Source organism: Amblyomma mixtum, chromosome 7 (genome assembly GCF_055824585.1).
Source record: "Amblyomma mixtum isolate Tamu chromosome 7, ASM5582458v1, whole genome shotgun sequence".
In the NCBI taxonomy this organism is placed as follows: Eukaryota; Metazoa; Arthropoda; class Arachnida; order Ixodida; family Ixodidae; genus Amblyomma; species Amblyomma mixtum.
Genome location: NC_143018.1, coordinates 61,468,967 through 61,484,908, shown reverse-complemented (window position 1 = coordinate 61,484,908; position 15,942 = coordinate 61,468,967). Strand labels below are relative to the sequence as shown.

The window sequence follows — 15,942 nt, the reverse complement described above, 5'->3', positions numbered from 1 at the left end:
TTTTTTTTACTTGGGTTTTCAGGGGGGGTAAGAAGTAGACCTTTGATCGGACTTCGCCATGATTGAGTTGCGATTGTTGTTGATCTTGATTTCTTGATTTTGCTGGACCAATGCTCTTTGCTCTGTATTTCCACATTGATTATTGTGAATATATCTTTCCTCCTTTCAATAAAAAATTCAGCTCCGAGTCAGCGCTCGTCTGTGTAGTCTTCTTGCTTCGTCCTTCGTCTTATTCTCGACTGTACCGCCCCCCCCCCCCCCCCCCCCCCGATGAATTAATTTCTAAGCCCACAGCATTCGAAACACTGAAGGTGCAACTATGCTTGCACGTTGCTTGTATACTTTTCATTTAGCCCTATAGACGACGAAGCAACGGAGAAAATGTGGCATGTCCGTCCGGCTACTAAATACCCGAAGGGTATGTCAAAAAAAAAGACAAAACAAAACAAACAGAGCACAAAAAAATGACAGACTGTTGCAGAGAGATGGGTTCGCGGCAAGTGTGCTCTGGAAGAAGCGTCATTACACGTGAACATTTTCGCGTTAGTGTTATCAGACGGGCGAAAGCTGGCGTCAGCTGACCTCTTAACTACCTCTCAGTTTTGCTGTGATTGCGCTGGTCTGAAGGGTCAGACCGCAATGGAAAAATGTATTAAACCGGCTGGAACGCAACTGCGAAAGAAAAGATAACTCAACTTCTCTCGCTGCCTTTTTTTTTCTTTATTGCAACGAGGCATACGTATAATCAACGGATATAAGGAAATTTAACGAAACGAGCTAGACATACGGCGCGTTCTGACAACACGACTGAATAATACACTTGCTGGCTTTAAGTATATAGCTTCCCAGTCCTGGAAAGTGCTTGCCAGTCATTTAAATATAGCAAAAAAAAAGCATAGTAGAAGAAGAAAGAAAAGTAGACGGAACAAAGTGAACCCCCACATCTCCTGGTGGGTCGTTGAATCAGCTGCAGCCAGAGATGCCGCTGGTACCGTTAAGCGTCGACAAATAGCATGTCGTCCACTTCCAAGCAGAGCTTTCTCTTCTTCGGCTTAGCTTCTGGACGGGGCGGGGTTTCAGGAACCACGGCACCCGGAGCATCGTCGGAGCCTCCGCGGACCGTGCGCCATCCTGGCTCTCCGGGCTGGTTCAGGACGTCTTCGCGGCCTCTGTCCGCGCCGAACAAGCGAGGAGCTCCTCTGCGCTGCGCCGATATGGCGAGGAGGTCGCTCACCCTGAACGAACCTCTCGCAGCACGCGGTTCGGGACTTTCGGCGACGTCTCCTGCCGGTAGCTCTTGGTCATTGATGTCCCCGTAGTCTGGAGCCCCACGAGTAGAATCTACGGTTCCGTCGCTCACAGGCTTGTAGCTCACGCTGGAGCTTCTACTAGCAGGAGCAGGAGTAGCAGCCTTCGGGGTGCCCTGTAGTGGTGGACGTCCTTGGGCGGGACTTGCGTAGACATCTTGGACTTCATCCTCACTAGTCTTACCGCCAAGGTCCCGTTGGTTGTCACGAGTAGCAACCTCGGAGTCATTAGGCCAATCTTCAGGCAAGGCCCTGGGACATATCTTCAGATGAGCGCTGCTGGTACTGCGACCCTGTCCTGGGCTCTCCGAAGACCTTGCAGAATCTTTCCCAGGAGTCTTCTGCAGTATCTGGGTGAGAGACAGGGTGCTGGACCGCGCAGGCGCCCGTGACTGCAGAGGCGAGCCGTCCCCCTTGAGGCGGGCGATCTCGTCGTGCGCTCGCGCCAACTCCTGTTGCAGAGCGGCGGACTTCTCTCGGCAGGCGTCGTGACCCGACGTTTGGAGCCACTCCAGGCGACCCCGGATCCTGGCGACCTCCTCGTCGCGCTCGAGCCTGACCGCGATGAGCTGGCAGCGGAGCTCCTGATCCTTCGCCTGCACACACAGCATGCGAACGAGAGAAGAGCGCAGTCGTTGCTAGACGAGTACATTGGGAAAGAACAGTAAGTAGACGTGCGTCTCGGAAGATAACGCACAGAACGGAAAAGGCGTAGCCACTTTTGTGCGCATGCATGGTACAGCGACATTAACTCAGCCTTTGTCAAAGGTCTTCGGGACGCATGGTTTGCTTTCAGGCACATTGTGGGACACATACGACAACTCCTAAATTTCTTAGTCTCTGTATGCAAAGGTGGGCCCTCGAACTCACCTCTCGAGGCCTTTCGGTTTCTAGATTACGGCTCAAAAGCAGAGCACGTGGCCCCGAGACTTTTGACCCACGCTGTACGTGGTTATGTATGCCTTTACAGCGTAATACTTCAGGCGTCTGCATCATAGAGGTGTACATGTTTAGCCGCCGCGGTGGCTCAGTGGTTATGGACCCGAAAGACGCGGGCTCGATTCCGGCAGCGGCGGTCGAATTCCGATGGAGGCGAAATTCTATAGGCCCGTGTACTGTGCAACGTCGGTGCACGTTAAAGAACCTCAGGTGGTCGAAATTTCCGGAGCCCTTCACTACGGCGCCCATCATAGTCTGAGTCGCTTTGGGACGTTAAACCCCCATAAACCAAACCGTAACACGGCCGAGTGCGACAAGAAAGCAAGCAAACCTGTCTTCGTCAAAGCGAGCTTCGCTGCATAACCTTGATGCGCTGTAGCATTACCAACTTTAAAACGACGACAAAACGCGGACGTGATGTTGCAGCTCTGTCTAAGGTCTCGAGGAAGGGAGCTGGAAAGCACTAAACGCTTCGACTCAGTGGCTGTTCTGCTAATTACAGAAACGTAACTAGTTTTCATAACTAGAACTAACTAACTAACTAACTAGAAGAACAACCTCTTTCTTCCTTCTTACCCTGAGTCGCTGTGGGTGGTTAGGCCTCACTAATCATTAACCTTCTTCCTTCTTTCACTCCTTCCTTCCTTCCCTCCCCCCTTGGCGCGGCTGAGGCATCCACCGACAGTGAGACAGTTACTGCGCCTTTCCTTTCGTTACAATCAAATGATGTCATTATTTCTCACCTTGAGCTCCTTGCGGCACTCTTCTAGCTCGGCCGCCAGCAACCCGTTCTCGTCTCGGCGGGCCTCGAGTTCCTCGCGCAGACTGGCAGCGGCGGCGGTCTCGGAGGCCAGCCTCAGTTCGGCCTCCTTGCGTGCCCCAATCTCGGAGTCCAGCTGTCGGCGCAGCTCGGCTAGCCTGGCCTCGTGCTCCAGCGCGGCGGCGCACAGCGAGGCCCTCGCGTCGTCCAGGTCCTCCCTGAGGGCGTCGCTCTCCACCCTGAGCTTGCGGAGCCGGGCGGCGGCGTCCGCGTGCTGCGCCAGCGCCTCCTTGAGGGCCGCGTTCTCCTTGCGCAGCAGCTTCTCGCTGTCCTCGCACAGGCGCTCGTGCATGCCCATGTGGACGAGCTCGTCGCGCTGCCGCTGGCACTCGAAGCGCAGCTGGCTGTGCGCCTGCCGCCATCTTTCGACCAGCTGACGAACCTGCAAAGCGGGGCGGGAATTGTCTGTTGTCACGCCTTATGTTAACCCTTACGCAAACGGGATGTAGACTGCGCTGCTGCTTCTGTAAGAGACGAAACACCAGCGGCCGCGGAGACCATCGCCGTAGCCATTGCCATTAGGCATTACGAGTCCCAAGGCCAAAGTGCTCATGTGATACTCATAACACGCGTGTCGAAACTTCCTGACAGGCCGAGTTCCTGGGCACGTCAGCCAACTCATGGGCACTACGCCCCTCATCAAGCACCACCAAGGTCACCTGGACCTCAGGCCACGAGGGACTGGAGGGAAACGAGAAGGCTCGAGGCATCATCAACCGAGCGGGGCCATAAACCGTGCCCGCTTTTACCCCTCTGTCTTCCAGGTATAACGAACGCCTCGAGTTTCAGCCTCTTCAACGGAGACACTTCCCTCCACCTCATAGGAAATTAAGACACCCCAGATGCCTTCTCTTGGCGGTAGATACAGACGAACACGTTTCCAAACTTCCGTAGATTACATCTCATACACCCAACATTACACTCCGACCCCTCTCCCTGGTGCCCGATCAGGCCGCCCGCGCACTCTCTCCCCGGGCTATCTCCCTGTCCTTGGAAGGGTACTCCCAATCAGACAATCTGGCCATTACATTCAAACAAATCACCGATTACTACAAGGAGGAGCACCGGCGCTACCCGGCCCCTTGTAAGGGTCTGGATCGCGCTGACGAGCGCCTCCTCATCAAAATTCTCACTAACACTGTACTGTGCCCGGCGGTGCTTAAACATTTCAATACATCCTTTGATGGCGCGTGCCAGTTCTGTGGGGAGGTGGCTGACACCTTCCACATGGTTTGGGCGTGTCAGTCAAACCCATCTATCCCCCCCAACCCCAACCCCACCAGAGAGGACTGGGAGGCGGCCCTGCTCGGCTGTCAGGACCTAAAGACCCAAAAGGCCTTGGTTCACCGGACGCGGGCGGCGTTGCTTGCCAATGGGGCCCCGGAATAGGGGCTCCACCTAGTATTGTTAGGGGAAAGGGCCAATAGGGCCTACCCCAATCACCTCTCTGTAAATACCGTGTTCTGCAACTTTATCGGCACAGGTTTGAAAAATTCTCCCGCCACAACCGTTAGCTCGTTTGTGGTGAAACGGCGCACAAAGCTTCTTTATTGTTGTCCGTTTTAAGGCATAGTAAGTATAAAGGTGGTACTTACTAGGTTTGGTCACGCGAGATGCGAAACAAGAAGCACCCGTGTTGAGATCGAGCCGCCGTCATCGAATTTCTGCAGACGACATGGCCCGAACGACGCATTCAAAGCAAGCCGCCGCGCTCGTTGCAGCGCTTGCCTCGGCGCTTTCCTTCAGCGATGCCAGATGGCGCCACAAGTATCTTTCGGCAGAAATTCGATGACGGCGGCTCGATCTCAACACGGGTGCTTCTTGTTTCGCATCTCGCGTGACCAAACCTAGTAAGTACCACTTTTATACTTACTATGCCTTAAAACGGACAACAATAAGGAAGCTTTGTGCGCAGTTTCACCACGAACGAGCCAACGGTTGTGGCGGGAGAATTTTTCAAACCTGTGCCGATAAAGTTGCAGAACACGGTATTTATTGTATTATAAATGTTTTTCACCACCACCACCACCTCCCTGGTGCCAGGCCCGCCCTACATTCTTCCGCATTTCGCGGGGATGTGGGGCCAAACCAAACAGTCAGCAGAAGGAGAACACATCTTTTGAGCAGTGGGAGGCGCTGCTTAAGAGCGATAACCTGGACGACCAACGGACCCTCACACAACAGGTCTGCAGGGCAGCTCAAGCCAGTGGAGCGCTGGAATGAGGACCTCACCCATAAGCTCGCGCAACTCCCCTTTCTTTAATGAAGTTTTTCCTCTTTCTCCTACACCTCCTGTCTGTAAAGCATGGCATTCATGTAACTCCCGATCTCGAGAAACTCAGGCGAACACGAAGGTGCACGTGAACTTCCCGAAACTTTCCGATCGAACGGTTATCAGCCTGGCCCACGCTGATGGAACTGGCGCGCCGTAGAGCGGGAGCGCACGGTGCGGGTTTTTGAAGGGTCTGTTATCAAGCTGAAGACAGCGCTACTAACACCATGTGTGCTACAGCGATTTCATATCCTCATCGCTCGCGAGCCACGACTGCCACCAGTTTCAAATGCCAAGGCTGCGCTTGTGTACGCACTGCTTTGGGCCTAAACAACGAACAAACGCGGGGTAAAAAGCGCACGATAAGGGACACTGATTTTATGGCTGTTATGGCGTAACATCAGCGACTCTGGTGTTATGCACTCTCACTCTCTCAACTCGTCTTTTCCTTAAATGATTTTCTTTCATATTTCCACCGATGATCTTGACTCTGACGTTTTGCTCTTTCGTTTCCTCAGTCCTAACCTGCACCGTATTAACTGCTCAACATTTCTGCACATCTAGCGGCAGGCATCCTAGTCAATTTATCACACTGCTCCTACGTTTTCCATCGCGTCAGTGTTCGCCTCGATCAAGCCAAAGAAGCAGTCGAAATTCGTATTATTCTGTTTCTCTCGTACTGAAAACATAAGTACATTTTAAACAGCCGCACTGTAATCGGACAGCACAGTTCACTACGGAGACGCACAACGCACTTCCCGGTCCTAGTCAGCTTTTGTACTCGACTAAAACGCCAACGAAAAGGTCGTACCTGGCTTAAGTCCGTGACGCTAGAGAGGCACGGGCCACTTTCGATGCTCTTGGCTTCCATGCTGTTGATATATTACTTGACGGGAACGGGAAAAAGAAGATGAAACGTTGGTAACAGCAACGTAACAGATCGCAGCGCTCAATTTCTGGCAAAGCAGACGATGACAATCTTCCAATCACCGCCGCAGTGTGTCGCTGTAAATGAGCTACTGCGTAAAAGACAATAGCATTAGTATGTTAAAAAGCGTATTTCTAGACAGTACGGTATCTTTTGAACGATTGATTAAAAAATATAAATAGAAATAATACTGAGCTTGATGGCAGCTACTGCCAAAGCGTTTCAAAGTGAAGGCTCCATCCATTCATACCGTCTGCTACAGAACGCTGCTACAGAGTAACACAGAGCCCCTTTAACGCCCACTGACATCGCACAGCACACGGGCGTCTTTCGCGTTTCGCCTCCATCGAAATGCATTGATTTGAGATCACCTCCCTGTAACTGTTTAATGGATGGTAAATGTTTTTCACCACAACCACCAGACTCAGTTCACTTTTTTTTTCGTGTTTCATTAATGCCTCCACGATGGCGTCGCTTCATTTTCGCCAATTCTTATCTTTCTTTCTTCTTTTCTGTCTTGTGTGTCTCTGGTTCGCTTCGGTCGATGCCAGATTCTACAGACTTCAGCCACTCGACGGTAAAGGGTGGACTCCCAGACGACCTGTGACGGAGACACCAGCATTGTTTTTTTTCTCAGTTTTTCTCGATTGTAATAGCTTCTTTCTCGGCAAATGTGGCCTCTTTGCTGTTAAAGCGCTGTATTCTACGGACACAGGCCAAGTTCAATTTGATCTCAGTGTCCCTTCAAGCCCGTATTTTAGGCTGAAGTGCTGGAAGGCAGAACGAACGTGATCTGTGTACATTACTGACACCTCACCTGACAATCATGTGCAAATTCACGCTCGTGTTCACCTTGGTTAGCGAGAGCGTTTACTACCTGGCCCGTATAATCTGCTTTCGGCAGTAACAGCCTCCGTAACTTATCTCCATCAAAGCGAGCTTCACTGCATGTTTGGTGTGCGCTTTGGGAGTGCCAACTTTAAGACAAGGACAGAATGCGGACGTGACGTTGCAGCTCTGTCTAGATGCTGGAGGAAGGGAACCGGAAAGCATTAAACGATTCTACTCTCTGGCTACTCCACTCATTAAAAAAAATGGCCACGGCTTAGCTCGGCTAAGCCCGGTTCTGCAAGCAAATGCTTTGTTATGCGTGCTGATGCTGTGTTGCTAAGGCAGGTTAGACTCAACCTCTTCGTCCGTCGGGGGGGTTGCAGCTGAGGCTAGTCACGTGGCACGTCACGTGGCTCACACACCACCACTCCTCCACTTGAAGCTCAAATGTATACCACACCGATGACAAGCTTGGTTCGACGAGGCTAGTAAAGTTTTCGCTTTAAAAACATAACTGGTTTTCTCTTCAGGTTGGTTTATGGGGTTTAAAGTCCCAAAGCGACTCAGGTTATGAGGGACGCCGTAGTGGAAGGCTAAGGAAATTTCGACCACCTGGGGTTCTTTAACGTGCACTGACACCACACAGTACACGGGCCTCTGGAATTTCTCCTCTAAAGAAATTCAGCCGCCGCGGCCGGGATCGAACCCACGTCTTTTGGGTCAAGCAGCCGAGCACCATAACCACTGTGCCACCGCGGCGAGACCTTTAGGTGTGAGACGCAGTGGCGTGTCCTCAGCAGTGTTTATCAGGAGTAAATTGATTTATACGGGGATGGCAGTTGAAAACACACCCTTAAACCGGAGTGCGGGCCGCGGTACAGTGGCGACTACCTTCACGAAGTTAGCGTGCAGATCAGAAGGGGTGCGGCGGCGTCGCGTCGGCTATGTAGAGCCATGCAGAGGTACAATTGCCAGGTTACTTCGGGTTACATCACGCCGCAGGGCGCTGCGACTGCGTTCACTACGGGACCTCGGGACACTACGCCACCATGTTGGCCACTACGGGAAACATAGGAGAGATGGAGGAATGCCTGCAAGCACCGGCGAGCACAGTTGACCGCTATGCCACGTACTGCGGCCTCCAGTGCTCCCCGTCCAAGTCTGAATTCGTGCATATTCGATCTTCTTCGAAATGCAAAATCTCCGTTCAGCTTTCTCTCGCAAGCGGCCCCGTGCGTGAAGCGAAGGAGCTTCGAATATTCGGTCTTTTCATTAATCAACATCGTAAGACAGAGGCAACTCTTGCCAAACTCCGCAAAGTCGGCGACCAGGTGGGCCGAATGGTTCGCCGCGTTTCCAACAATAAGCGAGGAGGGTTGCTAAGCAAGGATGCGATGCGGCTCGCGCATGCCTTCGTAACTAATCGAGTACTGTACTCGACTCCCTACCTCCGCTTACGGAAACATGACGAAGATTGCTTGGAGATTGTACTCCGCAAAATTTTCAAGAGAGCCCTCGACCTCCCGATCTCCACTTCCAACGCGCGACTCCTCGCGTTGGGGGTGGTGAACACCTATCGAGAACTTCGAGAACACCTATCGAGAACCAATACAAGCGTCTCTCCCATACCGTGTCCGGTCGCTGCCTCTTGGACCGGTTACATATCAAACATGATCACCCTACCATGGAACGGGTTCGAGTGCCCGAACTGTGGAAACGCGCCCTATACGTTCGACCCCTTCCGACTAATATGAACAAGGAGGACCTTAATGGCCGGAGCCAGGCGTGGGCGGATGCCCTGCACCACCACTATGCTTCAAAGAAACACGTCTTCTAGGTCGACATTGCAGGCCCCTACCGCTACAGGGGGGAATGGTACATGGCTGCAGTCATACACGGGGGAAAACAGGTGGACGGCCTCTCGTTCAGACCGCCCAACTCAACGCATGCGGAGGAGGTGTCGATCGCCCTCGCAGCCTTCCATCCCGACTCTAAATTCGTCCTCACAGACTCTCGCGGATCCTGTCGTAACTTTGAGTTCGGTTGGTAGTAGTAGTGAAAACATTTATTATTATTTTTTTTTTCAAAAGGAAGAGTTAGGGAGTAGGTGGATGGGGATAGATAGATGTGGAGCTTCAGTGGTCGGTCTTCCCTAGTCCAGGATCCCGTTGGCCTCCGCCGCTGCCTTGGCCCTCGTCACCAGCATAAGCTGTGTGCTCGGGTCGGAGTCAGCCAGGAGGGCCTCTCACTGCTCTAGACTAGGGCTATTTACTTTTGGTAGTAAAGGGCTTTTTTCGCAGCCCCAGGTGGCGTGGTACGTCGTAGCCCCCACACCACACGCACTCTTTCGCGTATCTGTTCGGCCACATTTTGTGATACATGGCTCTGCTTGGGTAGGTGTCTGTTTGTAGTCGTCTGAGCGTGGTGGCCTGCCCTCTGTCGAGGATATCCGCCGGAGCCGAGTACTTCTAGCGCGCTCCCAACAACGCCTTCATTGCCTCCCCGTAAGATTCTGGCGTGCTGAAGGGTTCGACCGGCAAACCCGCCCTCCGGTTCGTGAACCCTCGGTTGGATCACTCCACTCGCTCACCAAATTCTACACCACAGTACTCGCGACGGCGATCCAACTCATCGCTCAATCATATGGGTCCCCGGCCACCAAGGCATGCCAGGTAATGAAGCCGCCCATATGGCAGTCCGCGCACTCACTCACCGGGCACCAGGCGTTCCTTGGGAGGACCTTAACTCAGATCATACCCCTCTTCTTTCTTTTAAGGACATTACTGAGCACTATCGTGCCGAACGCCGGCGCTACCCGGTTCCTATGAAGGGATTGGGTAAAGCTGGCGAACGAATTCTCCTCAGGCTCTTTACAAACACCCTGCTGTGCCCGGCGGTTCTCAAGCACTTTAATCCTTCTTTTGATGGCTGCTGCTCATTCTGTGAGGAGGTGGCCGACACCTAGCTTCCACATGGTTTGGGCATGCAGGAAAAATCCTTCTCTCCCCCCATCATCCCTTCCCCTACCCGAGAGAACTGAGAGGAGGCCCTGCTCGGCTGCCAGTAACTATCGGCCCAACAGGTCCTGGTTCGGCGGACCTGCGCAGCGGTCATGACCAACGAGATCGCGGAATGAGGGACTCCGGCTAGTATTGTAAGGGGCGAGACCCACTAGGGGCCTCTCCCCGAGCACCTCTCTTGTAAAGTACCAAATAAATGCCTTTCACCACCACCACCACCTTCATGGCGCTTGCGGTAAGCAACGGAAAGGAAAGTGCATAACGGGCCGCCTGGGGCAGTGGGCCGCCTGGGACAGTCGCGCTTTAGCTACGAAACCGATGAAGCGCGGCAACTTCGAAAGCAAAGGCGCATAACTGGCACCCTAAATCTACCTCGTAGCACTAGCACGGCCTAACTCCTTGCACTAGACATGCATAACACCCTTCAGAAACTAACTGGCGCGCACAGTACATCCCAGCAAACAGAAACCTCTCAGAGACGTCTAGCTAGACGTCTCTGAGAGGTTTCTGGTTTGCTGGGATTAGACTTGCCGCGAGCGCCACTGGCCGCCATATACTCTCCTCCCTTGGCCTCAACATACCCACTAACCAGTCAAACCTTATAGCCATCCCTCGACACATCCATATATACCTCTCGTTATAAACCCCTTCCTCGAAACGTCCATCCCCAGTATCATATCCCTCGCCGCGTAGCTCGTGCTAATGGCCTTCATAAGTATTACGGGCAAGATCACGATGCCATTTGGGTAGACGCCGCATGTACAGCGCATGAAGCGGTAGCAGTTGGCTACAATCCAACCATACCCTAACCCTTAACTCACCGTCTTCCCTTGGCCTCAACGCCTGAGGATTCAGAGGAGGCCGCCGCCATCACATCTTAATACATGCATCTCAATACATCGCTCGATACAAAACTGCTCTGTACAACTTTGCCAGAGGCAGGATTCACACCCCTGCCTGGCACTTGTTGAACACCCGTACACAGAATTTACCACGCAGGGTAGAGCTCCAGTGGGTGCCGGCTCACTCTCGGAACCCTGGAAATGAGGCTGCTGATAAATTGGCCCGAGGTTTGATTTTACGGGCTCAGGACAGTCTCGATCCGGGATTCTCGAGGGAGCGGGCGCACACCTTTTCAGAGCTCACGCAAATACCACATTTGGACAATCGGACTTACCCTCCTCCACACCCATCTCTTACGCACTCCCGATAGATCCTCTACAGACGCCTCCAAACCCGCTCTCTCATCCCCTGAGCTGTTATCCCACTATTGCGGCATGTCCCCTGCGTGTTCCTTGTGCGGTGAACCTCACACCACACTCTCCCACATCCTTTTCGGCTGCCCTGCTGATCCTACCTTGCAGGGACAGCACGCCATCTGGAGCTGGGAAGTCCTGCTGACGTCTGCAGACCCGACATCGCAGCTTGCTGCGGTGACTAGGGCTGCCGACGTCATGTCCCGACATGACCAATCACCGCGCAGCGGCCCAGCGGGGTCTAAAACTCACTTGCAGCAAGTACAATTTCTGTAGCGAGAGCTACATTACCCGCAGTCTCGCCGTTTCGCTGTGGACCTTCGGCGCCACTTGTGCGCATGCGCGAGGAGCCGAGTGACGTCACAGCCGCGCCAGATTATCTTGATCTTATAATCTGGCAATGTCCCGACTCCCCAGGCGTCAGGAAGAACATTAAAAGTAGAGATGCCTGGTAGGCCTTCCTGCGAAGCGAGTCCCCCGCCGAACAGCAACCAGTAATCCGCCTGGCGACGGAAGCCGCGAAGAAACACTGCAACTTCGCCTGTTTTTAGTCGCGGAGGCCCCGGCCCCCGCCCCTTGAGCCGGCGCGCCAAGGGCGGGGAGTAGGGGCCTCCTATCGGTGGAAAATAAAGTTCTGGTGCGCCGCGCCGCTCGCCTCCGACCGAGAGACTGCGCATGCGCGACACGCAGCTGGCGCGCCGTGCTCTACTGCGCCTGCGCGGCAAGGGGAGGAGGAGGGTCGCGGTGTATGATGGTGATGCCAAAGAGAGCGAGGTCGACGGTGTGCGGCGTAGGAGACGGGAGAAACTCGAGTCCAGTTGTAAGGTAACCTTCCCTCAATTCTCTGAAGGTGTTCGCCATTCCCAGCGCCAGGAGGCGCAGGTTGGAGGTGTTCACAGGGAGGTCGAGGGCCCGCTTGATTTTGCGGAGTATGACCTCGGGGGCATCATCTTGCTTCCACAGGTGAAGGTATGGAGTCGAATACAGAATTCAACTGGTTACGAAGATGTTTGTTTGCCAGCTGCAAGGCATCCTTACTCCATAACCCCCTGCGTTTGTTAGAAACCCGGCAGACCATGCGACCCACCTGGTCCCCTACCTTGCAGAGTGTTAGCCAGTGTGATGTCTGGCTTGCAGTGTTGGTGAATGAAAAGCCCCAGTAGTCAGACTTCTTGTGTCTCTCAAAATGGACCTGACTGAAGGGCAACGAATTTTGGTAGTGCATTTATTTAGGTGAGGGGCGTATGTGCACAAATTCAGACTTTTGTGGTGAGCACTGAAGATCGCAGCAGCGAGCATAGAGGTCCACTATAGTCGCCACCTGCTGCAGGTTGGCCTCGTGTCTCCAAGTGAGCCCTGCGTGGCCCACAGAGTGATGTCGTCGGCTTAGAGAGCCCCGACAACATCACCTTGCAAGACTGGCGGTCGGTGAGGAATTGGCAGATGTATTGGAAGGCACAATGGCTGCAGTTGGTTTGACTTATATGAGTGAGAATAATCCCGTGAGTTATACTGTCGAATGCCCCTTTAAGGTCCAGGGAAAGTACGGCCCTGTCGTTATGAGGGCACTCGAGGGGGTCAAGGATTTCCAGATTTAGTTGCGGCAAGACATCCTGTGTGGATCTATCTGTGTGGGTGAAATCCGAACTCGGTGTCTGCAAAGACGCGCCGTGTTTCAAGGTACTCGGACAACCAATCCAGTACTGTTGTGTACATAAGTTTGCCCACACAGGAGGCAAGAGAGATGGGATGGAGGCTGTCCGCGTTAATTGCTTTACCAGCCTTTGGGATGAATGTGAATCAATGGGGAGTGGAATGTCCCCTCGCCAAATTACACTGTTGTCCAACAAAGTTTGATAAGCCAAGTCGGGGAGGTTGGCTAGTAATTTGACAGCGATTGTATGCTGACCGAGTGAGGTGTCATATTCCTCTAGAACCCGCATACATGCACAAGGAGCTCAACGAGTTACAAAAACTGTTCTCCATTTCTAAGCATTAAAAACCTCATTGGGGAAAAAAAAGTGGCATCAGTTATAAAATCTGCCCGTTGGCTGGGGAAGGGATGCCACATCCGGTAAAGGCATGAACTGCTTCTAAAGCAATCTCATTGCCTCTGAATGTCCACGATATCTACAACATTAGCTGCGCCAACTACGCAGAAGTTTAAAGTTGGATACGATTGCAATGCTGGGAATGTCAGGCAGCGTCAGCCCCGAAGCTTCCAAATCCGGTTGCAGGCAGGTAGATCGCAGTACTCTGGAAATTTTTCTAGTGTCTGATTAGATCTTGACACCATCTGCCATAAAGCATTAGTCACGTGCTCAAATTAGCTGAGCCAGCTCCTATTTTGCTTTGTGCTATCAATTCTCCTCCATATGTATTGTTTTTTCAGCCACACTAAGGTGAATGCTGAAAGCAATACTGTGCCAAGCAGACAGAAAAATGCAACAGCTGCCCAAAATTTCAGCATGGACAATAAATTTTTAGAAGGTTTGAAGATAAGTAAGCTAGGAAATGAATACTAAAAAAGGGTCTATTTTGAGATCGGAGCTGGTTGCCACAGGAATGGCATAAATGGCGACCAAGGAAATGCTATCACCCCACAACATCCGTATTTTACCTCATAAAATGTATACTTTTGAAATAGCCAAGACACATTTACTTTGTTAAAACAAATCACTTCGGTAACTTCCGGTAACCAGGAGGTTACTCCAGCTTTATCACAAGACATGGCTCCCTCCTGGAAATGCGTGAAAATTATAACCCAGAAAACTTTTTGAAAACAAATACACATGGGTGACGCACAATGCTATGCGCAAAAGCTGGCTGTTTGTTTTCAACAAATGGAGTGTACAAGGGAGGAGAGGCATGTACAGTCTTTGTCAAAAGTAACCAGGCTGCATGCTTTGCTTCTAGCTTCTGTAGTGGAGCCCTTGCGACTTTCCTAAAGATCAAAAGTTGTTGGAAAGTAAGAAGACCGCCAGTCCTTAACTTTAACGACCATTTCAATTTCAGGGAAGCTGTAAGGGCTCCACTGTATGAGCTAGAAGCAAACCATGCAGCCTGGTTACTTTTGACAAAGAATGTACATGTGGAGAAGCCCTGTGAATACCCCACCTTGTGTCCTGGCATAAAAAGTGCTAACAAAAATTTCAGATAAGGAATTTTGCAGCTGTTAGCTTTTTTTAAGCATGTCTGCATGTAAGAACTGTGCCTGTAGATTTCTGGTAAATAAAACTAAGCCATTTATGTTCTAAAGAGTGGTGACGAAAAGCCAGACTCAAGAATTGACACAGACATCATCAAATAAATAGAAAGAGCCAGTGTATTTTTTTTTCGAGCAACGCACCACCCCCTCAACGACACCACATAAAAAAAAAGTTGAAAGCTCTACCTCCGCCCAAAGCACCGCGGAGGGGGAGAAAAAAAAATTTCAAGAAGAAACACATACAGTTCTGGCCGTAGAACGATCATAGTATTTATAAGTATGTATATAAAAAACCCCAGCCATTACATACAATCTCCTATAGACATGCAGCCGACTCAGCCGTCAGTGGACAAAACGAAGGCGTCATGAGAAGGGAAAGTGGGCACATACTGGGGGGAGGGGGTGAGAGAAAAACAATATAGAGCAATGGTCAAAGTTTATAAAGCTTGCTGCTCTACTAGAGCAAAAGAAGACCCTAATACTGTACAAGAGCGACAGAGAAAAGGGAGCAGAAAAAAAAAAGTTCAATCCTAAATGTCCAAAACAAAAAAAAACTAACAAAACAAACAAGAAAAAGAACTGGACAAGAAGGCTGGTAGCACATGGTAGCCAGTACTCCGACGGCAGCGAGGGTAGGGGTGAACAGGCATGGCGGTAGTCGTCGTTTCTGAGAGGACATCCGAGGAATGGTGGTAGGTGTGGCTCTGTTGCGTTCCCGTCTGTACACATCACAAAAGGGGGAAGTGGGGGAGGGGGGAAGCAGGAACAGTGGCATCGGGGGGGAAAGGGGGTTCCACACACTCTCTCCCCTTCCTCCTGCTCAGGCGAAGCCAAAGCCTTCCGTGCACTCCTGGATGGCCTTGAGCAGCATGGTGCGCAGCTTGTCGTAAGTCTCGTATGCCGGCAGGTCCAGCTGGTTGAAGCTGCGAAGAGGGGGAACAAGGAGACGGGAGGACAGTGAGTGAGTCACCATCATCATCATCATCGGCCCGACTGCACCCACTGCAGGGCAAACAAAGGCCTTTCCCATATCTCTCCATTTAACCCTTTGAGGGTCGAATTATTTTGAAGAAAACTTTCCCAGGTGGCAAATTACTTTATTGCGGATCTTGAATCTACAAAATGTATATAATCGAGAATAAATAGTAAAAAAAAATTAGGAACAGTACTTTGGTGACAGCATCACTCACAACTGGAAAATGTTCAATAGAATAGAATAGCAACGGTGATAAGCAAGCTAAGAGCAGCACCAATAAAGATTGAAATCAACTTTCGCCGCCTCTGCAAAACAGTGCCCACAAAGAGAAAACACGTTTCGCGCGACTCCGTTGCGATCCCGCAGCGGAATCGAAACCGCGTAG

General features: G+C 51.8%; 2 protein-coding genes across 5 annotated transcripts in view; both read right to left on the bottom strand.

Moving 5' to 3' along the window:
* Positions 1–305: 305 nt before the first annotated feature.
* Positions 306–6,282, bottom strand: LOC149336260 (uncharacterized). The gene is made up of 3 exons (XM_089554686.1): positions 6,150–6,282; positions 2,990–3,448; positions 306–1,903 (listed from the first exon to the last, which is right to left on the bottom strand). The coding sequence occupies exons 1-3, from the start codon at positions 6,207–6,209 to the stop codon at positions 995–997; spliced, it is 1,428 nt and encodes a 475-aa protein (XP_089410812.1). The 5' UTR covers positions 6,210–6,282; the 3' UTR covers positions 306–994.
* An 8,398-nt stretch (positions 6,283–14,680) lies between these two features.
* HUWE1 (HECT, UBA and WWE domain containing E3 ubiquitin protein ligase 1) overlaps positions 14,681–15,942 on the bottom strand; it is a 142,600-nt gene continuing 141,338 nt past the window's right edge. For all 4 annotated transcript variants that reach the window (XM_089552788.1, XM_089552791.1, XM_089552790.1 and 1 more), the window contains one exon: positions 14,681–15,504. In XM_089552788.1, coding sequence (XP_089408914.1) covers positions 15,402–15,504 — 103 coding nt within the window. In that variant the 3' untranslated portion in view covers positions 14,681–15,401. The remainder of the gene's footprint in view (positions 15,505–15,942) is intronic.

What these genes read in the sequence shown, in the direction of transcription:
- LOC149336260 (XM_089554686.1), bottom strand. Translation starts at nt 6,209, where the DNA reads ATGGAAGCCAAGAGCATCGAAAGTGGCCCGTGCCTCTCTAGCGTCACG. An exon ending in GCGTCACGGACTTAAGCCAG is followed by an intron (nt 3,449 to 6,149) that starts GTACGACCTTTT and finishes CCCGCTTTGCAG; the next exon opens with GTTCGTCAGCTGGTCGAAAG. An exon ending in AGTGCCGCAAGGAGCTCAAG is followed by an intron (nt 1,904 to 2,989) that starts GTGAGAAATAAT and finishes CTGTGTGTGCAG; the next exon opens with GCGAAGGATCAGGAGCTCCG.